This window comes from Centrocercus urophasianus, unplaced genomic scaffold (genome assembly GCF_019232065.1).
Source record: "Centrocercus urophasianus isolate 14NV4802_14NV808 unplaced genomic scaffold, USGS_Curo_1.0 seq_37, whole genome shotgun sequence".
In the NCBI taxonomy this organism is placed as follows: Eukaryota; Metazoa; Chordata; class Aves; order Galliformes; family Phasianidae; genus Centrocercus; species Centrocercus urophasianus.
Window position 1 is genome coordinate 1,978,479 of NW_024884944.1, and position 25,964 is coordinate 2,004,442.

Here is a 25,964-nt window from a genome sequence, read left to right on the forward strand (position 1 = left end):
CACAGCTTCTGGGGTACAGCAGTGGGATTTTTTCCATTTGGACCCCAAATCTGTTGAATTTATGATGTTAAGCAACCTCTTTTCCCTTGGTGATTTGCCACGTGTGACAATCCTGCTGTTGAGAAGGGTCCCACTCAGCAGACTTGGGCTGACAAAGCTGAGCTCAGTGCCTGTCACACATCTCAATCTTCCCCTTTTCACTGGAACAAGGAAAGCTGTTTTCCTGCCTCTTGAAGCTGGTTGAGACCTACAGATGACGAGCACAGTAACGTAATGCGTTTTTATCATTATTAAGCTCCCAGCGCCTCTTTCCCTGTCAGTACAATCAGGCTAATGAGATGTACCTACAGCTCCCAGAGCTGGGAGGACAATTCGGTCCATTTCTTCCATTTGGATGGAGCAGAGCGCTGTCGGTTGCCCATATCCCTCTGCCACCACTGGTGCCAGCTGGTGCAGGCTCCAGGACCTGGGGCCAGGGTCCTCCCTGGTGCATCATCATTGACTTTAATTGGGCTCCGCCAGGGAGAGGTTTGGATTGCGGATCTGCTGGCGGTGGGTTGGTGCCAGATGGCAGATCTCCATGTCCTCTTCCCCTACAGCCTGAAGGCAGAGAGGGGAAAGAGCCTCGCAAAGGGGGAAAAATGGGCAGAGAATCCTGAAACACAATGAGGGCTGATTCAAAGCTGCTGCGCTCCAACCCGGTTTGCTCATTATGCGCTTGTAATTGGCATCTGAGATGTGTGCTTAGAAGCAAAGCCTTGCTACTCCGTGGCCAAGTTCTGCAGTGACGTCGCTGCCCTCCCCACAACACCGTTTCTCCTTACTTAACACAGAGTCATTAAGGTTGGAAAAGACCTCAAAGATCATCTGGTCCAACCATCAGCCCTTCCTCCCACCGTCCCCGCTGAACCTTGTCCTTATGGCTCTATGACACTAATGCTGAAGTGATTTAATGACCAGCCCGGATGTCCTGAGGGAGGGACACGACTCCTTCAACCACCACAAAGCATTGGGGCTTCGTGGGGGGACAGCAGGGCACTGTGCTGGTGGTGGTCTTGGGGTGTTTGTGTAGGGAGCCCTTGGCTTTCACGCTCTTCACCGTGAACCCTTCTGCTCTGAATCTGCTCTCCCATTTTGATATTCCCTTTTGTGCTGTAGAGCTCGCTCATGGCTATTTTATGTATCTATCTATAGTTGTATAGTTAAGAAAAGATGGCCAAATTGTGGCTTTTCACACTCGTTCTCACTCTGCAAAGAAGAGCAGTGATGGGAGGAGGTGGCAGCGATTGGTATAAGCACAGTGGGATGTGGGGACACGGGGGGTTCCCTAAAGCAGCCCAGAGCTGTCACCCAGAGCCCCTTCTGTCACTGCTCCATCTGTGCCTCGTGGGTTATCTGAGGACGTGGGGTCCATAGAGCAGCAGTCAGAAGGGAGCAGCGCCGTAGTACAACCACATGGAAGCTGATAAATCGCAGTGATGGCTTTGCCAGCAGGGAGGAAAAAAAAAAGAAAAAAATCCAACACCCTGTAAATTTACTTTGTTTTGATATTCAGCTACTCCTTTTTCTTGTGGAGTATGTGCTAATGTGTATGATAGCTCCGTGGCTGTGTCAGAACACAATATTCAGATGGTTCCCACCAGTTGGTGCTTGACGAGCTGTTTCGGAAGGCTGGCATGGAAGAGGGGAGCATCTCCATGTCAGCATCCCCCCACTCCCGCCTGCCTTCATCTCAGGCCTCCATCCCCACCGAAATGAGCAGCAAATCAATGTGTGCCTAATAAAAGATGATTGGAAATTGCTAATAGGAGTGTGGGAGGGCAGCCTTGCCGCCCGGAGCCGAGATGAGTATGGATTTTCTCTTGCCGGGGATTGTAAACACTGCTGAGCTCCCCAGAGAGCCCCGGATGCTCACCCTCTCCTTTTGCCCTCATCGTTCTCCATCAGCCTTAAAGGAGCCCAGTAATGGCAATTAGCTGCATTAATTAGCAAGAGCTAGCAGCGCTTAGCCCCCGTCCCAAGCTGTACATGCTCTGGAAGGCATGTGATAAATGAGGGCATCGGGTGGGGAGGTTCTCAGTGCCTTGGTGCTGCGCTTTAATCTCTGTTCCCTGTATCTGGGAGCCCCTTATTTATTTACAGTGACCCCCACGCCTCCCTGGGCAGCCTGTTCCAATGCATTACCACCCTTTCAGAGAAAGGAATTTTCCCTAATATCCGACCAGCAGATGCAAAACCCCTTCTGGGCAGCTGGTGCATGTGGTTCATCCGTGTCACAGGACAGTCCAAAGGCAGCTTTGAGGATGCTCTTTCTTTGGAGTGAGGTGCCCAGTGCCAGGACACGGAGCTTTGAGGTGTGATGCCCAAAGCTCTGCTTGGCAGCAGCCCGTGCATCACCGTGGCCAAAAGTATTAATGCAGGGGAAAAGTTAACCACACTTACTGAACTGCAAAAAAGGTTGTTTTTATACCCCTTTATTGGAATATAAAGACAGCTTTTATAACCTTTTAAAGGGACATAAAAGCAGCTCGGAGACTTGAAAGCTCGCTCCAATTTAAGACGGCGTGGCGATGCTGACAGGTTTGGGATGTGGTTGCAGGGAGGAGAAGGGGACTGCAGCAGGCCCTCCTGGAGGTGGCACGTGCTGCTGGGGTGCACACTGCGATGGGATCCCTCCTCTCCCCCCATCAATGGGGATTTGCCTTCATGCCCTGTGTTGGCACAGCGGTCGGTGGGACGCGACACGAACAGCAGGGTGACCTTTCCAGCAGCCCCACGACACAGGTTGAATATGGAGAGGCTGTGATGCTCTCTTCTCCCCATGCCACCTCCCAGATAATAAAGCTTCCAGACAGAGTGCTGCATGGCCACGAAGAGGACGGGAGCGGGAGCAGCTGCTTCTAATTTTGCTTCGTGGGGAGGGAGGGAGGTGATGCTGAGAGCACCCCGCATTCTCTGCACATATTTTTCATCATTATAGGCAGAAATGCCAGAGTGGTGACAGATATTAATGCAGTTCACGCCGGGAGAAAATCTTCTTTCCATCAGACTCAATGTTCAGCAAGAGGGCAGTGCCATTTGCAGCCCTCGGGAGGATGTGTTTGAAAGGTGATGTGTTCTTTCCCCAGGAAGTTTTATGCCGAGATGAAGTTCGGATTGGAGCAAGGGCACCTGGATCCATCGCAGTGGGGCATCGTGGATCCAACCAGATGTGCTGAAGAGGCTTTGAGGTTTGGGTGCAGCCCAAAGTGCCCATGCAGAGCCTGGGGATGTCACTGCCACGTGTGGCTGTTTTGGGGTTCGTGCTCCATCCCATGGCACGCAGCTGTAAGGTCTGCAGAGTTCCTCTGCACAGCGCTGCGCTTCCTCGCGCCCCTCAGCCTCCTTCTATTTGCTTATCCCACTAAATATTCATCAGTAACATTTAAGACAAAGGAAAGAGATAATTACAAGGGGAGAATTTTTTTGCAGTATTAAAGGTTAACAGAATTCTTGGCATTTGTGCCTTGTCGATCTCCGTGTAATTATGCTCATTTCCCAGAATTCAGAGGTGACTGTGCCTGTTAACTCTCAAAGATGGTACCCCGGGAATTAAATTTATGAGATCATTTCTCAAAATCTTCAGATTCAACCCAAGCATCCCGCTTAATGGCACGGTCATTATTAATATTATTCTTGGACCCGCCGCGCGGGGCAGAGGACGGGTGGCAAACAGAACACTGATGCATGTGGGCAGCAGCACGCCTGGCTTTTGTTCCTGAGCCATTTGGCAACCTCAGTGCTTTGTGAAATGAGCATTTCGCTTTGGGTTGGCGGGAGCTGCAAAGGTGTGGGTTGGAGGTCCAGCAGAGCAGCGCCGTTTTGGCTGTCAGGAGTCGGGATGGGAGCATTTGCATCTCCACAGCTCTGGTGTTTAATGAGAAAACAAGTGTTAGCCCATGCGACGTGCCTTATCAGTGCACAACAGGAGGCAAAAGCAGAGGAGCAAAGCTCGGTTCTTTGCATTCCTCGTGTCCGTGCTGGAGCTGCTGAGGAGCTGAGGTGAGCACCGAGGCACGGCTCGCTTTGCTGTGCCGCCTGAGCAGACTTTTCCTCCCTTGGTGCCGTTAAAATGCAGAGCGGGTAGGGCTGCGGAGCACTGGGTTAATGTCATACACTTACACAGTGCTATTGGATGGCCCACGGCGTGGTTTTACCCGATGTCATCACCTGATTCGTCCCATCAGATGCTGTGAGCGGAGGGGCTGCGCTCCTGAGCGCTCACACAGCACGACCTTGCAGCCATGCAGCGAGCAGCAGATTGATACGAAACCAATATCGATCCGCACCACGCACAGCTGGGATCAATCCCCCTTAATATCTTCCCCTGTGCCAGTGCAGCTCGGTATCTTTGAGAATTCTCTAGTAGACATGTTTAATATGACAGCGGCGCGTATGGAGGTGTCACTCCATCAATGCATATGTTGTGTTGGGTGGGCTGTGCTCGGAGGCTGAGATAGTGAGAACTGTCAGAAAGGAGCAATCAGTAAATCAGAACGTCTCCTAAGGGGATTTGCTCATAGGGATGGGGGGTCACCATCCCTGGGGGTGTTGCAGAGCTGTGGGGACGTGGGCAGTGGGCACAGTGGGGTGGGCTGGGGTAGGACTTGAGTTGCAACAGGTTGGGAAAAGCAGAAAGCGGAGCAGGGGGGAGCTGCTTGGATGGCTTTATGCATTTTGCATGCTGTCTGTGCCCACTGCTTGGCACCAGTGTCAGGGAATGAGGGCCGAGTGCCCGCAGGGACACTCCACACATTCAGAAAAATGGCCCCAAATGGCCCCAAATGCAATTTCTCCGCTCAATGCAGGGAAAGCCTTTGGGGCAAGAAGGGCTCAGAATGGCTCCAGCCAAGGAAGGCTCTCAATCATTGCTTCTTAATTGGGGTCGGCGTTAACAAGGGGATAAATGAGGCAGTGTGGTGAGCAGAGCAGGAGCCCACATCCTTTGTGTGCCGTGAATGGGCACTGCTGCACTGGGCTCAGTGCTGTGTGTGCACCTGACTGATGCCAAGCAATGAGGCCGTGTGTGCAGCCATGAACCTGATGGAGAATAATGCAGCGCCTTAGCATGGAGGGGAATTGTGAATGGTTTGAGCATAAATTATGGTTCTGATCATATTTGGCAACTTGAGACTAAAAATAAACGTGGACTTTGGGGTTATAGATTGCCATCTATCAGCTTTGTGAAAAGGAGAAAAAAAAAAGGAATTAAAAGCCAAATCCGGCCATAGAAATTGCCTGGCTGTGACCTACTTATGGAAAGTCAGGTTTTTTGTTGGTTCTTTTTTTTTTTTTTCTCCTCCAGGATTGAGCTCTGTCAGTATGGGGAGGTGTGGGCTGTGTGTGTGTAGGTTTGCTGGCCGCTGGGTGTGAGGGCATCCATTGAGCAGCCCCTGAGCAGATGCATGGGAGAGGGATGCCATGTAGTTCTGGGCAAGCTGGAAGAGGTGGAAACTGTTTTATTTCAGTTAATGGAGGAGCATCAGTGGCAGGCTTGCATCAGGGTATGGGACCACTCAGCGATGCACGTTGGCCTTGTTTGTTCTGTTTCACCCCAAAGCAGGAGGTTTTGCTGGAAGGCTCAGCACTGAGGAGGCCCCTGCAGCAGTGGAGAATGCTGGCTGGGGCTGGGTTTGGGCTTACAGTTGCAGCTGATTTGGGGCAAACCGATGGTGCAAAAGCCATGGCTGGGCTTTGGGGGAGCACAGGGGCGAGGGAAGGGAGCGTGCCCCAGGAGCTGCTGCAGAGTGGCACTGCTGAGTCTCACCCTGTCCAATCTTGCTGGAAAATTGAGTCAGTATCTGTCCCCTCCCCAAATATTTTGCGCAGCAGCACCCATGGCTCCTTCTGGCGGTGTCCCTGAGAGCTCTCTGCATCCTCCCTGCTGCTCATTGCTCCCCTGCATCCCTCCATGCGATGCTCCCCGCCTCTCCTGCTCGCAATTGCTGCCAGGAGGGGGGGCCTTCAGCCTTGGATGCTGCGAGAGGAGATAAATATGTGTGCAGAGCAGGTGTGTGTGCGCGCCCGGCTCGTTCCGCTTGTTTCCTGCCTGTTGCTTGCGAAGGAAGGAGATTTTTATCTGAGCAGGAAGAAAGCAAAGGAGCTGAAAGCAAGGCGAGGTGCTGCTTTGCAAGCATCTTCGTCCGTGCATGGCAGACTCTGCTGCTGTGGTCAAAAAGCAGCGAAGGAAGAAAGGCTCTCTCATCCCCAGAGGAGGCTACAAAGCTCCCTTTCTCTTCCTGCTGAACCTTCACAGCTGGACTCGGTTGCTGGCTCCTCTGCTGCTGGAGCGACTGAATTATTGAAAGGAATCTTGATTTTGTTTTCTCTTTGCTGTTTTCATGCGTTGCGTTTATTGTCTATAGATATTTTTAAAGTCTGAAGCAATTACAGCTGTCAGAAAAGAGACGAGCTGTGACAGGCTGATTTATATGTACATTGCATGTGTGCAAGAGAGGGAGAGCGGGATGGGCAGGGATTCTGCTGGGCATTGGTATGCAGGAACCAGCCATTTAAATTCCTTGGGACTTGCGGAGGACACCAAGCTTCTCCTAAGAGAGTTGGTTGGTGACTTTGGGTTGGGATGTCTGGAAGTCACTGCAAGCCTTTTGAGGTCCTCCTGCTCTCAGCACTGACAGGTGCTTTCTGTCCTCCATCGAGGGTGCCCAGCTTGAATGTTGCTTTAGGAGTTTGCATGGCTGCAGTCCTTGTGATCCCATTGGTTTTGCTGATGAAGGAGCTTGTCACTGCCCGGGCAAAGGGAGCAGGGTGTGCGCAGAGGGTCCTGTTCATGAGGGCAGCTAGTAAGTAGCACAGGGTGGTCCCAAAAGGATGCGCCAGCAAAATCAGTGCCTCTTGTTCCTTGCTGACTCACACATCCCTGAAAATTCCCTGCTCTAGGGGAAATGCAGCTCTGCACGTGGAGTTTCATTCTGTCACAAACTCATCTTGCTGTTTGCAGCTAGGTTTTGTGGCTGCAGAAGTTGTGAAGCCCTCCTGCACTGAGCAGGGTGAGCTGCAGAGCTCCCTCCTCCCGCTGAGGGCTGCAGAGAGCTGCTCCCTTCTCCAGGGAGCCGGGAAGCGGAGGGAGGGAATGCAGGGCAGCACGTCCCAGCAGTGCTGGATTCATAAAGCGGAAGGGAAAGGAGTCAGGAGAGAGATGCAAAGCAATCCCCTTCTCATATGACCTATCAGCGCGCACAATAATAATAAAGCTTTATTTGATTGAGTGTTTCCTCTGCCTGGCACAGCTCATAATGTTGGAGAGATTAAATAGCACAGTTAGTGAATTAAGCAGTAGTTTACAGGGGATTCAGAGACTCCGGGGATTAGTAACGGGCTACGGATCCTTTCACATCTAGGTCACCCCTCGGAATCCAGCTCAGGTTGGCAGTGATTTAAAGCCCACAAAAATTCCCCGGTGCGGGGCGAGGGCTGCAGGGCGTGCGGCGAGGGGTGGAGGAGGGAGGATTTGGGGACGGGGCAGTGCGTGAGCCGGGGGTGCGGGGCTGCAGGAGCTGAAGGCAGAGCAGCTCTCTGTGGCTCCGGGATGTTGAGCTCTGAGGATTGCTCCCAGCACCTTTTGCCAGCACGAAGCTGTGCCTGGAAATGTTATTAACGCGTCCGGCCGCTAGCGGAGGGAAGGAGGAACTGCTCGGCATAAGCAAATGCGATATCTGTTAAATTATGAGCTGATAAAAAGTACTCGGGGACTGCGCTTGCAGCTGGGGAGGAATTTAGCACTGACGCTCATGTCTGTGAGGTGCAGAGGACCAGGAGGGCACCCTCCTGCCTCTCCTCGTCGCTGCCTGCGTGGGTTTTTTTTTGGTGGGTGATGGGAAGTGTGGGAAAGGGGAACCATCCTGCGCCTCAGTTTCCCCTCCTGCACAGCGCCTTTGTGCCCGGGGAGGGGATGGCGTGGAAGCAGAGGGGGTAAATATCAGAGGTCGTTTGGCTGCCGGGTGCAGGTAAGCACGCCGGGAAGCGAGGAGGGGAGAAGGGGGGGAGGTACCCCATCCCATCCCCGTGGAGCACGGTGCGGTGGGGGTTAAGGCGGCCGTCCTTCGCCTGAGAGCGCGCGCCCACTGCCTGCGCGCGGCTGTGCGGTGCTGTGAGCGTGCGGGAGCCAAAGTGCCGGTCAGTGATGGAGCCGCTGCCATGACAACCCCGGGCAGTCAGCCTGCGTGCCGCGCAGGGATGCTCCCCAGCAGCCGTGCCGCCGGGGCTGGGATGCTGCCGCCCTTCTGCACCCCGTCCTCCTGCTGCTGAGGGTGTCCGACATCCCAACATCAACTGACGTCCCAACATCATCCGACGTCCCGCAGCCCGGCATCCCAGCGCCCTGCGTCCCGCTGGGACCAGCCTGCCTTTGGGACCCCGCGCTGGGGCTGGAGGAGGAGAGGGACTGCTGGGCACTCGGAGGCCTTTGCCCGCGGTGCCTTTGTTGCTTCTGGACCCGCTTGCTAGCTCGCTGCAGGGAGTGGTGGTCTTTTTTCTGCCGCCTGTTGTTGGCTTTTCTTTCATTTTTTTTTTTTTTTTTTTTTTTTTTTTTTTCCCTTGTTTTTATGGACTGCCCCCGCTCGGGGAGCTGCGAACTCGGGACAAGTGTGTGTGTGCGGGGCGGGAGCGCGGCGCAGCCCCCGGCACCTCCGTGCCCAAGTGAGCCTCGGACTGCTCCCGGGAAGAGCCGGCTCGCCCAGCGTCCAGCACCTTTGCCACTTCTCCTCCTCCTCTTCCTCCTCCCCCCGGCCCTCCCGTCCTCCTCCCTCACCCGAGGATACTGGGGACTCCCTCCGGATGCCGCTCGGCAGGCTCAGTGCTCGCAGGCTGCCTTTCCAGGGGCTCTCCTGATCTCCGTGGAGCTCCGCATCGCTCGCCTCCGCGCCCGCCCCGGTGGTTTTGCTCCCCCCCGTCCCCACACACACGCACCCCCTCCCTCCTCTCCCCCCTTTTCGCTCCCGGTGGCCTCGTCGGGTGTGTTTTTTGCCTGGTGGAAAAGTCCCTGCTGCCCAGGATGGGGGTCGGTGGGTGCTTAGCCCTGCCCTGGAGGTGCCTAGTCGTCCTCTGTCTCAGGCTGCTCTTCCTTGTGCCCGCAGGAGTGCCCGTGCGCAGCGGAGATGCCACCTTCCCCAAAGCTATGGACAACGTGACTGTGCGGCAAGGGGAGAGTGCCACGCTCAGGTAGGAGCTGCTGCCTCGGGTTGTGCTGGGGGGAGTTGTGCTGCGCGGGAGCTGCCTGTGCCTTTGGGATGTGCCTCAGTTTCCCCAGTCGGGGAACTAAAAAGCTGTGAGTGCCGCTCCCCTCTTTAGGGCAGCGGGGGGGATGTGGGGCTGTGTGCTGCACCCCCTGCTCAGGTCCTGTCTGCAGCGGTGCCATGGGAGCAGGGGTTGTGCCCAGCGCTGTGCCCCACTCCTGGTCCCTATTCTCGCAGCAGATGGGCGCAGTGTCCTGCTGGGGCTGCTGGGCAGGGACACGAGCAGTACAAGGCTGCATTTTAATTGCTGTGCTGGGAGCAGTGCTTGCAACTCCGGAGAGACTTTTATCTGCGGGGTTGGATGTGTGCAGGGGAGTGAGTGGAGCAGGGCCAAGGCAGGATGACAGAACAAGGGGATGATCTTTGGTCGGACTCTCTTACAAATGTGAATCCTCTCCCTGTGTGTTTGCTGGGACTCAGCATCCTGTAGCTGTGCCTTTCAGCCCCACAGCCCCTGCACCTTCCCAGGAGGAAAGAACGGAGCAGCCGTGTGCCATCCCGATGATTTTGTCTTGTGGCATGTCATGGCTGGGCCAGAAAGGTTGGGTGTGGGTGCATAGGGGTGTGTTGGATCAGAGCTCACCTCCTGGCTTCTGGTTAAAATAGCTCTTCCAAACATCTGGGCTTTCCCAAGCACCGAAAATCCTATGGATTTACAATGGGATGTCGAAGAGGGAAGGTTTCTTGTTAAGGGAGCAAAAGGTGCAGGAGCCGTGGGTATGGGCACTCTGCAAACTCACTGGGAGGAGGAGAACTGCTCTGCTTGGGGTCCCTGCCCACGGTGCCCAGCCCCGCTCAGTGTGCAGCGTGCAGACAAACCAAGCATTGCACAGAAAGCAGAGGGACAGCGGCGTGAGTCAGCACAGAGTCAGGGCTGCTTTCCTTCTCAGCGAGGCTGTTGGGTGGTGACACACGGGTGACAAATCTTGCACCTGGCTTTGGGAAGCAGCCCTGCAGACAGTATTCCCATTGTGCTTTCCCTTGGGCCCGGTGCTTTTGGGAATTACCCATCTCATGGCATTAGTTTGGTCACTGGAGAGGTGTAGCAGTGCGTGTTGCAGTGGCAGTTGGGTGGTTTTTTCCTGCTGGTGTAAGGTGGGGACGGTTGGGAGCAATGAGTCGCTCTGGCGGTGCAGCCATCGATCTGTTGTTTGGGAGTTCACTTGTTCAGAATAGCAATGCTGCCGCGTGTTTCCTCCCGCCCAGCACACTGATGCTGGGAGCACAGGGAGGGGGAAAACGGTCTTCCTCTCTTTTTTCCTCCCTTCCCACTCATTTCCATGCGCGGTGGGAGGACGGCGAGCCGCAGCCAAGGACTTGGAAGGAAGCATATGTCTCTGGAGGTCCCTTTTTATGGTTCTTGCTTTTTTTCTTCTTTTTTTTTTTCCCAGCTGACAAAAGGGAAAGCAAGCTGAAAAACTTTGCTGCTTCTGTGAAAAACCCCACGAGGGCTGCAATTAGGTTACTCCACACTGGGTGCCAGCAGCCCTGCAATGCCCTCCCTGCTCCATGTCCGGCGTGCTGGTCACAGCACAGTGCATAGCTGCAGGGAGCAGCTTGTGCCCAGGCCCAGCAAAGCACAGCCCCAAAGCTCATTTAAAGGCGTGCAGGCTTTGCTCTGTGTTGTTCCACAGTTATGTTTGGGTGTATGGCTGCAGGTGCTTTGGTTGAGGATGGTGCGTTTGGGGTCAGTGCTATGGGGCTGCGCTCGTGTGCCTGCAAGGATGAGTCAGAGTGGGGTGGGGGCACCAGGGATGTTTGTTTTCTTCTGTATTGGGATGTCTGCTGAAGCACACACACTTTTGTGTTGCTTTGGTCATGGTTAAATGTAAATCTGTGGTTAGATGCTGGTATAGAGCTTGTGCCTGGGGTGGTTGTGGGCGAGTTACTCTGGGGTGCAGTAGAAACTGCAGGGATGGGAAGAGGGCTTGTGGATGTCCAGCCTGACTTCTCAGTGCCTTTATCAGTGCCCGTGTTGGGCTCTTGGGGTTATGCTTAGGGCTTGAGGATAGCATAGCGTGCCTTTCTTCATCACATGGTGAGGGTGAGGCTGGTCCATCCCATCCCACACCTTGGTTGCATCCTACCCTCCCTCATAACAAGCAGCTCGCACCCTGTGCTTGCAGCAGTGCCGAACCCAACCCATTTCTCAGACCTCTGCAGGAGCTTTCTCAGCACCAAAACAAGAGGTTTGATTGCGGTTTCACTCTGATAGGCATCAGTCAGCACTTCCCACGCACGGCTCTGACAATGCCAGCAGCACACATGGGTGCTTGCAGGCGTCCCCATGAGTTCACAGTGCCCTGAGCAGGAGCAGGTGCAGATCCAAGCAGAGCAGCACTTCTTTCCCTGACTGCTCCCTGGTTTTCCCGATGCTTTTATTCACTTTGATTCCACCGTGAAGAGTCAAATCTGAGTTTAACAGAGGCTGAATCCCTTCTAACCCCTATGTTTCATGTGGTTTCTGTGCCCTTTGCCATTGCTCTCCACAGTGCTTTACCTGAACCTGTTTTTACAAATGCATTTTGCCTGTGTTGTGCTCTGGAAGTAATTTTGGAGAAATGATAACTTGGCAGTGAAACAAAACAAAATCCAGCATGTTTGTTTGCCTTTGACGGATACAAACAGAACCTGCCTGCTTGCTGCACAGGAGGGAATCTTCCTCACACACAGCTCTGTTCTGTGTTGGATTTGGGTCCCTCCCTGTACCCACAGACCTGCAGCAGAGGGGCTGCACAGCCCCAATGCATCCCCAGCGCTGCTTCTGGCTTTGCTTGCGACGGCGTTTCTGAGAGAGGAGTTGATTGCTAAAGTGACATGTCAGCAAATCTCAGCCACCTCTCCCCCATCTCCGAGATGGAATCAGCCTGAAGTGAGGGGGGGGGCGGCGGGGGGGGGAGAGAAAAAACACACACACGTCATATGCATGGATTATTTTTATTTTTTCTGAGTACAATTTCCATCTGAGATGAGATGCGCTCCTGATTGCTGTGCCAGAGAGGGCTTCCCTTTATAGCTCTGCTGCCTCGAGCTCAGCGTGGCTTTTGGGGCTGGGGGCATCTTGTGCATTTCTGTGTCCATCCTAAGGCTGAGTGCCAGCTTGAGGAAGGTGTAAATCCAGCAGATGGCACTTTGGGATGAGAATGGCTGGTTGGTTGAGGATCAGAGCCTGTAGGTACACAGCTGTCCAGTGGGAAGGTGCTGGGGTGGCATTTCTGAGTGCTAAGCCAGTGTTATGAGATGGAAGTTCATCTGGTGTTAGGTGCCCCCCGAGGTCCTATCAGTGTGTTCGTCTCTGTGTAGCCCTTGGAACATTTCCTTTCTCTGTCTCTGTGAGTCATCTGCTTGCACTGCAGTCTTCGGTGGTGGGATGTGCCCCTCTGTTGGGAAAAGTGCAAAGTGTGTTATGCAGGGGGGCTCTGCAGATGGCCAGCAGCACCCTGCTCTCACCTGGAGCTTGGAGCCCCAGCAGTGGGACGGCCTTCACCATGACTGAGCTCAGAATCAAGCATGGGACCTGAATCTGTGCCCCTTCTGTTGGCTTCAGGGGATTTATCCAGCCTTGGTCTAGCAGAACTGCTCCTCTCTTCTTCCAGACCCCCCAGCCTGCCTGTTTCTGTATGTGGTGCTGGAGCTCAGACACCCTTATTTTCCTTCAGGAGGAAAGGGGGAAAATAGGAAGGACTTAATCTACAACCACATCAGCGGGAGAACTGGCTAATAGAAATTGTAATGAGAATACAGAGCCAAACAAACAAGCAAATGGGAAAATGCAATCCCCCCAATGCAATAAAGAGATTTATGCCGACAAAGGGGCTGATCCGGCTCTCATTAATGTCACCACAAGTCTTTATCCTAACTGTAATGGACTGTGGATCAGGTTGGAAGACAGCATCTTAGCTACAATATGCAAACTGTTGACGCCCTGTGCAAGGAATAGCAATGCAGAAAGCCTTCTCCCAGCAGGAAGAGTTGGCTCTTTGTTGCATGCAGCACCTCTGCAAGGCAAATGCGTGATGCCCTTGGGTGTAATGTTCAGAGGTGCAAAAGCCACTGGAAGCTGAGAGCTAGGCTGGCTGCTTGGATCTCCTTCTGCTGGAATGCCACGCATGCCTTCATTGCCAGGGCGTTAGGAATCTCGCCTTGAGTAAGGGTTCCTGGCTCTTCCCAAGCGTTGGCTCTTCCAAGCAGCAGTCCTGCTGGAAAGAGATCGGTGGCTTACGTGCAAAATGAGGAGATGGGAGAGCAGATGGGTGGGGATGGGTGGCTGGAGGCAAACTTGGCAGCTGTGCTGTCCTCTGGAAGAGGAGCTGGTGGTGATACTGAGATGGGGACGGGGAGGGAGAGACACCTCTGGGGAGGGAAAGGACACCAGGGGTCAAAGAGGAGACGCATGAGTCTAGCTCTGCATGCCAATGAGGACAGAGTAAATAAGGAATAAAACCACCTTTCAGCACGAGCAGCTGGTGAAATATCACAGGTTTGTTTGGTGGATTTTTTTTTCCAGAGATGGGATATTTTGACCGACTCTGCAGCCATAAATGGCTCTGACACTTGTGTCTGTTTTATCAGACACATGCAGAGCCCCAGACATGATCCAAACATCCATTACTTTGGATTTTTAAGCCTGATATTTAAAAAAAAAAAATCATGATGGGTTCATTATTTTCCCAGCGTTTTGTTCTCTGTTCAACAGAACTTGGGTGCTTTTCAGTTTCTTGTACATCCCTAATAAGAAAGTGTCAGGCAAAAGAAACTCCCCAGGGTATGGAGGAAGGGAGCAGGACAGCTCTAGGTTTAGACCCACTCCCAGATCCGTAGGTGATGTGGACCTGCAGGTGGGCACAGCACTGACATCTGGAGTTAGATTTGGATTCTTAGCCTGAAGTCATTCAAATCCAGTAAATTTTAGGTGTGAGGCTTTGCTCCTGAGTAATCCTTGCTGTGTTACATCTTTGGTGCTCTCCGACAGTCCAGCACAAAGATATTGAGCTCAAAGGAAGAAGGGCCATCTCTGTGACAGGATTGCAGGGCCTGGGTGAAAGCAAAGCTCATCTCTGTGGGTCCAGTGCTCACCTTGCAGGGACATTTCCTGGGAGCTGGGCAGGCACTTCGTCCTCCAGCTTTGAGGTGGAAAATTAGCACTTCAGTTCCATAAGGTTTTAGAGCATCTTATGGGAAATTTTGTCTCAGAGGGGAAGAATTCCTGGAATCAGAGTTTCCCTTTGGCTGCAAAAAGAGTGTTTTCCTGCCCACCTCTGAGCTGCTCTCATTCTGAAATCAGTGTTTCCCTCTTACTACATCCTTCCTTATTGCTTCTTGAACTGTAGGAGCTGTTCTGCTTTGACTCGAACAAGGTTTCTGTTGAATATCAGCTTGCAGAGGCCAAGCTATAGGCTGGCCATTGCACACTGAGACCCCATTTGCTCAGCAGTTCAGTGCAAGGTGTAAGTCAGGGCAGGATGTGGCAGTGTGGGGAGGCAGCAGTGTGGGTACGTGAGTCCAAGGCACTCCAGTGTGCTTGTGAGACGTGATTTAGTCCTCTGCAAACACACCGTGAGGAGCTCAAGGCAGCATTACCCTTGACTTTCCTCTCCCCTCTTGGTGCTTATGCTCTGTGGCACGGCAGGATGTGGCCAGAAGGCCAAAATCTCACCTTGGGTTGTTATTGCCCTGTCGTGGAGATGGATGTTTGAGGGAGATACCTTCACTGGTGCACGTCAGCTACATCTCCTAAATTTCCCTGCTTGTCCTTGGCTGGTGGAGGACAGCAGCTGCAATCTCCTTGCTGGTTTACAGCCAGCAACACGCAGGCTGCTGATCTCGTTTAGCCAAATACGGGGCTTTGACCTCAGACACATGCGTGGGAGCAGCACATGAGACACCGTGGCCATCTATAGATCCACCTGCACCATCTTGGTGGCCTCCATCCAGTTAAATGGCCAAGATCACGGGGGGTTGAATACCAAGAAAAGACTTGGCTTGATGGCCAAGAGTCACATGGGAGAAACTCTATCCTCCATGCTAGGACCCAGCCTCAGTATTAGGGAGCTGCATCATGAACCCATAGAGGTGCTGGATGGAAGGGTGCAGAGCAATGGCCTGGTGCAGCCCAAAGGATGGGATGGGGATGTGCCCACTCTTATCACTACTTCTCTTCGCCTTGCCAGTTGTCAGTAACTTAACTAAGCCATGGCTGGGCTGGGTGCAAGCAGAGATCTGTCCTAGGAACCTCTTGCTTATCATACCTGTCCTTTTAGGAGCATGTTTCAAAACTTCATGCTTCGTACTTCTCCTAACAAGCGTGACTGGGGGTAGGATACTGATGTCTCTTTCTGTGATGTGAAGTCTGGATTTCAATCTCTCATTTTTCAGCACCTCCAAACCGCCCTCCTCTGATGCTGGGGTGGTTTCTCCCCACCATTGGGTTTTCCTGCAGTCAGCACCCATAGCCAGGCTGTGCTGCGCTGATGTGATGCAGGCAGTATAGAAATCGGCACATGACATCTCCCTCTCTACGCTGCTGTAAAATTAGCTTCATCTCAAGTGGCAGAAAATGATCATATCCTCGCTCGAGGGCGATGAAGAATATTCCTGAGTCACTGCTAGTGATGAAACAGGCAGAAAATCCAGAGTGATACACAACTGCCCACTCAGTTTTAATCGCCGAGGCCATTTGCTGCTGCAGAGCCCAGGGAAGCGCTTCCTCCTCCTCTCCTTCATCCCCATCCATCACCTGCAGTGCCGGTCCCAGCGCCGGGCCACGAGCAGCGAGTGTTCCTTTGTGTTCCCTGGGAGGAGAGGAGGAGGGAGAAGCTTTGTTTCCATAAAGTACGGGAGGAAATCAAAGCAACCTCTGTTCCTCAGTTCTCCTCCTGTAATTCTGCAGCCTACTCCCAGCTCACCCTCATCCCCACAAATCTTCCCTCTGCTCATGGCTCAGAAGCAGCCCTGTGCCCATCAGCTTTAGTTCAAAGCTTTCTCCTTGGGTTTTTATGTTGCCGCCTTGGAATGAAGCACCCTCTTTCCTGCAAGTGCCAGCTCAGCGCTTGGGAAACGCCTTGCCAAATTTGCTGGTGACTAGGCCAAGAAAACCCTTCAAAACACTGCTGATCAGAAGCAGAGCACAGCAATGCTTTCGTTCCCAGCATATGCTCACTGGCAGCTTGTGAGAGCTGAGCACTCCTCGAAGGAGCTCCTGCAGCCACACTGTGCCGTGCCGTGCCATGCCACACTGTGCCATGCTGTGCTCTGCCATGCCGTGCTGTACCATGCTGTGCTGTGCCATACCATGCTGTCCCTACCTCCAGCTTGCACGTGCACTGGAGATGTAGGGTCTGTAAAGGCTCTTAGGACTTGTCAGTGTTTATCCCTTAACCTGATTGTAGATGTTTTCTATCCTGCACATTTGCCAGAGTATGCTATTCAGACAAAGCTCTCCTGGTGTCACACTTCTGCTAGCATAGCTTAATGTCTCCCAAAGCCTGTGAGGGGAATACGCACCGCTGGCAAAAGCACAGATGCGCAGGCATAAAAGTGTCAAAGCAGGGGTTTTGCCAGCTCAGAGCCATTGCAGCAGCTCGCTCCACAGATGCAGCCTGCCACACCAGCGAAGCTTTTCCGCACCAATTGGCCAAAGCCAGGCAGGTTCCCCCAGACCCCCACTCTCCTCTCCATCATCCCCCAGCTCTGCACGCCGTGCACTGATTTGTCGCGACGATGGTGTCAGTGTGAGCAGGTGCAGAGCTGCAGGACATGCTCCAAGCAGCTCGCTTTGGAGGTTGTTCCAATGTGCTTTATCCTGTCTGCACACGGTGCAATAAACATGTGTTTTTCCTCCTTCTTTATTTCCCCATCCCTTCCCCAAAGCCATCCAGATGCTGGCTGCTGCCTTTTGGGTGAGGCTGCACTTCAGGGAGGTGGGTGTTGAGCTGAGTAGAGGGCTGAGCAGTTTGGGATTGCTGAGTGTTGTGATGACCATCTCTTGCATTCTGTACATGCCAACCATTGGCACGCATGGAAATCTATCTGTATCGCTATAGGGGTGTAACACACAGAAACTGAGTGTCTGTCTGTGTTGGTATGGAGCTGTAACACGTGGGAGCTGCATATCTATCCATATCAGTATGGAGGTATAACACATGGATTCTGAGTAGCTGTATCAGTGCAGAGGTATAACACAGGGAAACGGAATATCTATCTGTGTAGTTAAAGAGCTATATGGGTATAGAGGTATAGAAATATGTAGGTATAGAGATACAGAGATATATAGTTGGTGCACAGCTAATGAACTGAGATAGATACGGTGCAGGGGGGAGCAGTAATTCCTGCAGATACCTACAGAGAGATGCAGGGTGCAGAGCTGCAGGCAGTGGGAGCGGTGCAGATGGAAAAGCACCTGCAGGGAAGCAGTGCTGAGGTGGAGCAGAGTTGGGGGCACCTGGGGGAGGTGGGGGGGTCGGGCATGGGGAACTGCTCTCATCTTTCCTCTGTGCTGCCAAGCGCTGCGCATCGCTCCTGCTGTGATTCTGAAACAGCCCTGGAGAAATCAGGGGGATAACAAGGGAGGGAAGGCTGTGGCTTTGTTAGTGGCATTTGTTTTGTTTTCTTTCCTGGCATGAGAAGGAAGAAATAAAGTTGGATTTCAAGTGGGGTTGTTGCAGTAATGGGGGGAAATGAGAAATGCTCTTCAGCTGCCTTCTCCCTCCTCGCGGCCCCATAAATAACCCTTCTCACGCAGAGACGGCTCAGCTCTTACTTAGAGAGCCCATTTTGGCTGCCTTTATTTGTTTTGCTGCAGCTCAAGGACTGCTTTCATGAGAGCAGAGCACCTTGTTGGGGCCCAGCAGCCCTGGGGCTGCTCCTTGGAAAGCCAAATGTCCACAGCTGGCTTTTGGGGAGCCCCTGTGTTTGCATGGCGTGGTGCTGTTGGTTCCCTGCTTTCCAGCTGTGCCCTTTGTAGGTCCTTCAGCAGCATCCAGTCTTCATAAAACTGTGCAATAGCTTTGTCCAGCAATGGAGCAGAGCTTGCAAATTGCATCTGGGGACCAGGGGACAAATAGTTCCGTTGTGAGATGGGATGGATCTTCATCCGAGGAGTTTTGGGCAGATGCAGTGTAATTCAGCCACAAAGTCAGTCAGCCCTTCCTCGTGAACCCATGGAAGCAGGGTGTAGGAGGTCATGTCCTCTGCATGCCCTTTTTCCACTTCACCATTTCTGCTGATTTTTGTTGGTCAACTGATTTCTTGCAAGTTTTAGAGAGGGCTGGGAGTTATATGCCTGTAACTTCCAAGTGAGGCAGGTAGATGTCCTCAATGATCCTCATGGGCTCCTTCCAACTTGGGATATTCTATGATTCTGTGTTGACAGACCCCATTAGCTGTCTGAAATAATGTAGGAATGAGCCCAACTCTTGTGGGAGACACTCAGGACTCACAGGATAGGATTTTCAGGGTTGGAAAAGGCCACCAACATCATCAGGTCCAGCCCCAGTCCCCATGAGAATTGGCACAACATGGGATTCGAGGGAAAAGAGAGCTTCAGTCTGCACTGGTGTCACCTAAGGTACCCAAATGTGTAGGAAACCATTGAGGTGTGCATGGAGGTGCTCGTTATGGGTGCGAAGATGGTGCGGTGTTGACGGGGACAATCTGCCAATCCTGGTGTCAGGAAGCAGCAGCAAAAAGCTCAGGGTTTTGTTCTGACCGCTGCTGATATCCAGTGGGAGATGCTGCACTCTGCTAGAAGATGGCACCAGCTGGTGTCTGTGGCTTTGTTGGAGCTGGCTGGCTCACCCTTCATTCAAGGGGGGAAAAACAGCACAACAGCAATGACAAGGGGAAGAAAAAAAAAAGCCCATAGCTCGCTTTCCAGAAGTTCCTAATGCTGCAACAGGCAAAGCATCGGAGATAAAAGAAATAAAAAAGCGAGGGAAAGAGGGAGAAAATGCGTTTATGAGCTCTCAAGCTAACAGCATGCAACTCTCATATTATTTTTCCTTCTTAGCCTTTGAAACAGCACAACGGCCCGGAGCCTTCCCGGCAGATGGACAATGTGCATGCCTTAACCACTTAACAGCCATTAGCCTAATTTCACATACTGGAGCCAAATTAAATAATAAGTAAGAGGCTATGAAAAGCTGGTTTGGAGCCTGTGTTACTGCCTTTCACTTGATAACCTTCTCATAAACAGATGCTCTCTCTCTACCCTATTAACCTTGTCTGAGAGCAGGGGGGGGTTGGCGAGGCAAACAAGCCAGACCCCAATGGTGAGAGCCAGGCCAGATGTGTGTGGGGGGGGGCAGATGTGTGGGGCCAGATGTGCAGGTCTGCAGTTTCCTTGCCCCCCCATAGCTGCTGAGCAAGAGCCCGTTCTGTGGTTGCATCCAGGTCGTTTCTGCATGCCAAAAGCTTCATGTGGCTCAGCGAGCCCATCTGCACTGCTGGGAGAGGCTGCACAGGGCTGGGGACAGCTCTGCTGTGCTTTGGGGAGCCCTGCCTTGGTTCTGCCACGTGAAGGTGAAGGTGTTTTGCTGCTCGTTCCCCTCTGTGCCCAAGAAATAGGAACGGCAGCACATGCCTTAGCGTGGGGAATTTGTGAGTATTAATTAGCAAGCAAAACACTTGTGACATTAATGTGGTCACGGGAGGGTGAGGCAGTTGCAGATGTGCACAGAAGCGACCGGTTGTGTATTTTGCAAAAGATTTTGGGATGGTTGCCATATTTCTGCGCCGACCTCCACCGTTTCCCATCACTCTGTGCCACGCACCTCAACTTTGGACCACGTGAAGCACCAACCCCAGCACTACCGATGGCTCTGCAGGCATTTTTGGTGCAAAGTTTGACTTGTTAGTAAACTATCTCAATTTAAAAAGGGCAGATTGACAGGAAATAGATGGGCAGCCCCTCCTAGCACAGCACACCAGTGCCTGCAGACAGCGTGCTCCCACCGGCTGCTTTTCCAGCTGCAGTAGATGGGAGCTGCTCTGCTGGCTGCAGGCTTCCAGCAGTTTCTTGCTGCTGAGCTCGTTGCAAGGCGAGGTCCTGAGGAGAGACGTGACCGCTTTGCTCGCATGGAAATGTGACTTTTGTTCCTTGTTGGTTTTGCTCCTTCCTCTAAGCTGTCACACGGGCTCTGCTTTCATATGCAAAATCCGTCATCTGCTTGGCACGGCAGCCAGCTTTCTTACAAGTTCGCTTCATTTTGGTCCAAGCAGGAGTAAATTACTGCAGCCTGTGGCTGGGACTCCGGGAAGGGCTCTGTGCTGGTGGGCTCTGAGCTTCCAATGAGGCTGAATCTCATTTTGTGTGGCCTTTCCCTCCACGGGGCAATGCAGAGTCCCTCTCCTATACCTGGCTGCCTGTCTGTACGAGACTTGCAGGTACTTAATGTCTTTGAGCCATCTGTTCTTCTGTCAAATTTAGTTAAAATTGGCCAAAGACTTCACAAATTATTGGGGAATATTGCTAGACAGAGGCACGCAGGCAAAAAGCACAAATGCAGAAGCTCATTCCAGTAGGAGTCTGGGCTGAAAGCACACCAGGGGATATTATGCAGAGACGAGACAGCTGGAGAGATGGGGTCTGCATCCAGCCTTGCCCCGGTGCGGGGGATGCTTGGCTCTGTGCTTAAGGCTTGGGTCTGTTTTGGGTACTGCAGAAAGCTCTTGTGCAGAGATGGATTTTGCTTTGGGTAGGATGCGACCCTCGTTCCCAAGGCACTGGGGTACCCAGAGCCTCTGGGGCACCCAGGAGTTGGATGCCTGATTTAAGCAAGGTTTGGAGAGAGAGAGGGAATAGCCATCCCTCCAAGTGTGCCTAACCTCTTAAGGTGACCCTGCTATAGAGATGCCTTTCTCTTCTTTTTGATGTAGATGACCAGCGTGGGCTAAGGTGAGATGGAATGCATCTGTCGCAGGGGAGAAAAAGCAAAGGCACCAGCAAAAAGCGCCCTGGAAGGCTGGGTGGCTCTCAATCAATTAGCATTTTGGTCGGAGCACAGAAAAGCACGAGCAATCTGGGATACTTGCTCATGTAACTGCAGGTGTCTGGGATGATGGATGTCTGCATCTGAGCGTGTTGTCTAGTCCCCCTTTGCAATCGCTGGAGAGCAATGGGCCTTTTTAGGGTGCAATCCATCCCAGTCTAAGGCAGATGTCTAAAATAGGTCAGACAGATTGTGTCCTAGCAGTGCCTTTTTCTCTCCATTTGCTGTAAAATGGGGTCCAAATGGCTAGCTTGCATGTCGATGTGATAAATCCCCACCCAAGCGTTTAGGAGAAGGAATAGGATCAAAAAAGGAAATATCTAACATTGATCAGAGTGTGGTATGAGAGCCAAGCGTACAGTTTCAGCGAGTGAGCTGCAGAGAAGTACCAGATACTTCATCAAGCAGAAGAGGGGCAAGAACAGAGGGTTTTTTTGGTGTTTTTGTTTCGTTACATTTTCGGGGTTTTTTTGGATGCTGAGTCCATCTGCATCTCATCCCTCTAACTTCCAGAAGCCTCAGCTAAGCAGTTCTGGAGGAGGCTTGTCATTAGGCTTGTCATTAGCTACCTCACACAGCAACCTGCGAGTTCATTAGTATTCTTTTAGTGCTAACGAAATGTCCGAGCTGCATCTTTTCTGCATGAGAGGCTGAAATGCTTTAGCAGTAAGGGAAAACCAGAGCCAGTGCTGTGCAGACCACCCGGAGCAGCCCTGCTCTGCCAGCAAAGCACTGCTTGTGTCAGCGTGGCAAAGTGACCCCCAGGAGCAAAAGCAAAAAGCTGGTGCAAAGGGAATTTTGTCTGTATGAGCGCATCTGCAGCCTTTATAAATGCATCTGTAGTGAGGGCTCTGCTAACAGGGCTGCTGGAGTTGAGGTTTGTGCCGAGGGCTGCCAGCACCTGCAGGTACCAGTAGAGCATGGAGGGCTGTGCTAAGGATGTTCTGCCTTCTCCTGCTCCTGTAGGAACCTAGCAGGCTGCCTGGTCCTGCTGCATGCTTTGGGTTCCTGCGTGCTGGCATGATGGAGGGAACTCGGGTGCATGGGGTGAGAAGGGAAAGTCAGCAGCAGGGCCGTCGCTGTGCCCTGCCTGGCTAAGAGGCTTTCATTGGTTTTTATTTTCTTCAATGGAAACAGAACTGACATCCATTAACCAGCCTCGCAGCCTCTCCGGAGCAAGGGATGGAGGTGGCAGAGGCTTTATTGCTGATTTTTCCTTGTTGGTTCGTGCATTGCTCTCCTGCTGCTCTCTGGTAATGCTCAGCAGCTCAGGCTGCGACCTGGGAGGTGCAGAAAGCTTTGAGAGAGGAGCAGGACAAATAGGAGGTGGGAGTGAAGCTCTCCTAATCTGACCTGTCTCCAGCCTGTGTCTGTGTTTTGGGAGGCCCTCTATTATTTAACAACCTTAGTCATCCTCAGGTAGCTCTGCCAGCAGCCATGGGGAAGATAGATGGGGGAATCCATCCCGTCTGGCTGCGTAGTGCAGCTCTGATGCTTTTGCTGCCTGCAAAGCCTGAGTGATGCAAACAGGTTGGGATGGTGAGCAGCAGGATGCTGAGGGAGCTCCCAGTTGTGTCAGTGGGAGATGGGTGCCGCCCCACTAATTGAATTGCTTGAGCTTCATCTCAGGTTTGTCTAAGGAGAAGGCTTGAGGCTGCATGGAAGCAAAAGAATTAATATGTATTTAAGTTACAGTGTAGATGGAGCTCGTGTAGATCATGTATAAATCCACATTTGATGTCAAGATTTTGCCTGCTGAACTCTCAGCATAATATTTTGCTCAGCATTGGCTCTATGTACTTCTCCCCCTCACTTTTGGTGTTCGTGTTTCCCATCAGGGGCTGTCACTGCTCTGCAATCACTGCACTTCGTATTCCATTGCAGTTTTCTTTGGGGGGTTGGTTTTTAATATACTGCTTATGAGGAAGCCTGATTTTGGGAGCAGAGCAGCAGAGCATTTCTGCAAGGGGAAGAGCTCAGGAAATAGCACAGAAATGAACAAACACTGTGAGGGGAGGAAAGGATTGCTGGACCTTTTTGGCCAGTGAGTGCTGCAGAAATACCTTTGGGTTTCAATGAAGGAGTGGTCAGTGCTGTTATGTGCCTCTGTTTTGGAAAGGACAGGAGCTTCCTATGGCTCTCCATTCCTTGGGTGCTTGAGAGATGCTGAAGGTCCCCACGCATCAGTCCTGCTCCTTTCCTTGTCACTGTTATGGGGAAGTTGATTAAATCAATTAAAGCCTCTCTTTTGTAGATGGGGTCCTGGTGAGGATGTTCTGGGTGTCGTTCTCTGTGTTTTTGCCTTGACCTCATGGCCACTGCAGTGACCTGGTGACAGTGTGTGGAGGGGAAACCCAGGAGCTGGAAATGGGCTTTGTGCTTGGTTGCTTTCCTGTTCGGTGCTCTATATATATATAAGAAATGCATCAGAGAAAGAGCGCTTGGCTTAAAGAGTGCCTGGATGCCAACACCATCTCTGTTTGTTTCCCTTCTTTTAACAGAAGCTTTGTAAAATTTTTATGAAGCATTAATGGATGGGAGATTTTCCTCAATCTGATTTTATAAGGTGAGCAGTGAGGACCACCCCCTGCCCATCCAGCCTGGCTTAGCACATGGAGTGCTCTGGGACAACCCTGCAGCCATTCCTTGTGGGAAGGGGGGCGCTTCCAACCCTGCTGGTGCTGGGGTGGTGGATTCAGGAGTGCTGGGGAAGCAGAGGGATGCGCTGGGGATGGAAGTGAGCCGTGAGCATGAGGATGGTTTGTGGAGGAAAGCCAGGTAAAGGTGAGCTCATGTTGGGGGAGAAAGGGTGAGACAGCATCCCGAGCATCCTTGTCAGGCTTTCCCTTCAGCACGTTGGAAATGTGCTTGCAGGCAAGAGCTTGATCAGAAGTGATGGATAGAATGTTTCACTCTTTCTTCTTTTTCCTTCCTTGCTTTTTAAATCTCCTGTGCTCAGCGCTGTTATCCTCCTTTCAAGGGGGAAGGCTGACCTGGCAGATGCAGAGCCCAAACCCAGAGGCTGTGGTTCTACCGTGGGTTTCCAGGCAGTGCTGATGGCACACAGGGCACTTACAGCACTGCCTCGAGCTGCTTTCCTTCAAGACTGTGCTGGTGAGGGGAGCAAACAAGTCCTGGCAGCAGCCCCGAAGAAAACCATGGAAAACATCCAGCTCTGAGGAGCTTAATGGGAAGTTATTAGCTTGAATGTCCTCCTTATTGTGGAGGCCGGGCTGCCTTATCATCCTGACAACTCTGAGAGATTGATGTCCCTATGGTGGGAAGCCGAGCAGTGGTTTTGTGGTTCAGGGGAGCCTTTGCTTGGGTTGACCTTCCTTCTGGTCAGTGAGCACAGCTCCAGGGAGAAAATAGCAGAGGTGGATGGGGGGAACAGAGGGGACAGAAAATCCCAATGGTATTTGGTGGTGTTTGGAGCTGTTTGGTGCTGTGCTGAAGCTTGCACTCACATCCCATTGCAGAGCAGTGCATTGTGGTCACTGGCATTGGCTCATGCTGGGGTGCCCAGTGAGGCTTTCTTGTTTTACTGAATTAAAAGTGTGATAAAACTGACTGCGCTGGGAAACGTAGTGCCTGGCCAAGAGCGAGTTGATGTATCTGCAATTACTGCAGGTGGAGTGCAGTGAGATTTATCTTAAGGAGAATAAAGTCACTGTTTTTGGAGAATAAACCTGGTGCCTTGAGCCTACCAATATTGGCAGACAGATGGTGGCAGGAATGGAAACTGCATGCAGCTCTTCCATCCCGGTCCTGCTTGGCATCTGGATAAGACCAAGCCATAGAATCTTAGACACAGCCGTGCCACAGCTGTGTGCTGTGCTTTCCTGGGGCTGATAATCGACTTCTTAAACCTCAGCTCCTGCATTACCTTTCTCTCCAGAGGAGCTCTTTGTAGGCATCGTGCTCTGCTCTGAAATTATTTTCCAAGTAGTTTGGAGGGCACTGTTGGGAATAAACAGAGGACACGTTCCACGTGGTAGCAACAAGCATCCTGGGAGAGCTCAATCCAGGAGACAAGGTGCTTTGGTAGCAGGACATCGTGTGAGCTGTGGAGATTTCCTGGCCCCAGTCTCCCCAGGAGGTTTAAAACTTTTAGTGCCTTCTTGCTTGGATGTACTTAGCAACAAAGAGATGTCAATTATTTAAAGATACAGGAAGACATGAAAGCCATTAGGAAGGGACTTGGCACCCCTGGAGACACTGCAGTCTTCTCCATGCTTCCCCCGAAGTGCGTACGGAGCCGGCTACAGAAAGCTGCAGTGGCAGAGCTTGGGTTGACACAAGCAAAGTAATGACTTTGGATCAGAGCTGGCTTGCAAGCAGCCCCAAAGCTCTGGTTTGCAGTCTGGGAGCAGTGAGGGACTCTTTGTAGCTTGGTGTGGTCCTTAAGGGAAAGGAGAACATCCAAACACGAACAAGGCAGGCTGATCCCTTAAGAGGAAATAAGGCAGAAGGGTTTTATCCAGCCCTGTAGCATCTCCTTGAAGGAGGGCTGGCCCCGTGCAGTATACAGACATGCAGCATAAGGAGAACCTCAGCTGCATTTCTTATGTTTCCTTGGCTCATCATCCTGCCAGGAGTCTGAATTTATGTGACACTTGTTGAGCTGCAGAGTATCTCAGACCAAAGCCAGGAATTGGGTATCGTCAGTTTTGAATATGCAAGT

At 52.2% G+C, this 25,964-nt stretch overlaps 1 protein-coding gene across 3 annotated transcripts in view; it reads left to right on the top strand.

Annotated features, from left to right (window-relative positions):
- The window catches only part of LOC122167425 (protein CEPU-1), a 244,273-nt gene that overhangs the window by 131,293 nt on the left and 87,016 nt on the right, over positions 1–25,964 (top strand). The window contains exons 1-2 of one of the 3 annotated variants that reach the window (XM_042832015.1): positions 8,604–8,931; positions 9,135–9,219. In XM_042832015.1, coding sequence (XP_042687949.1) covers positions 8,604–8,931; positions 9,135–9,219 — 413 coding nt within the window. Of the gene's footprint in view, positions 1–8,603; positions 8,932–9,015; positions 9,220–25,964 lie in introns of those variants that run through there. The other 2 variants (XM_042832016.1, XM_042832017.1) reach the window with 2 other exon arrangements.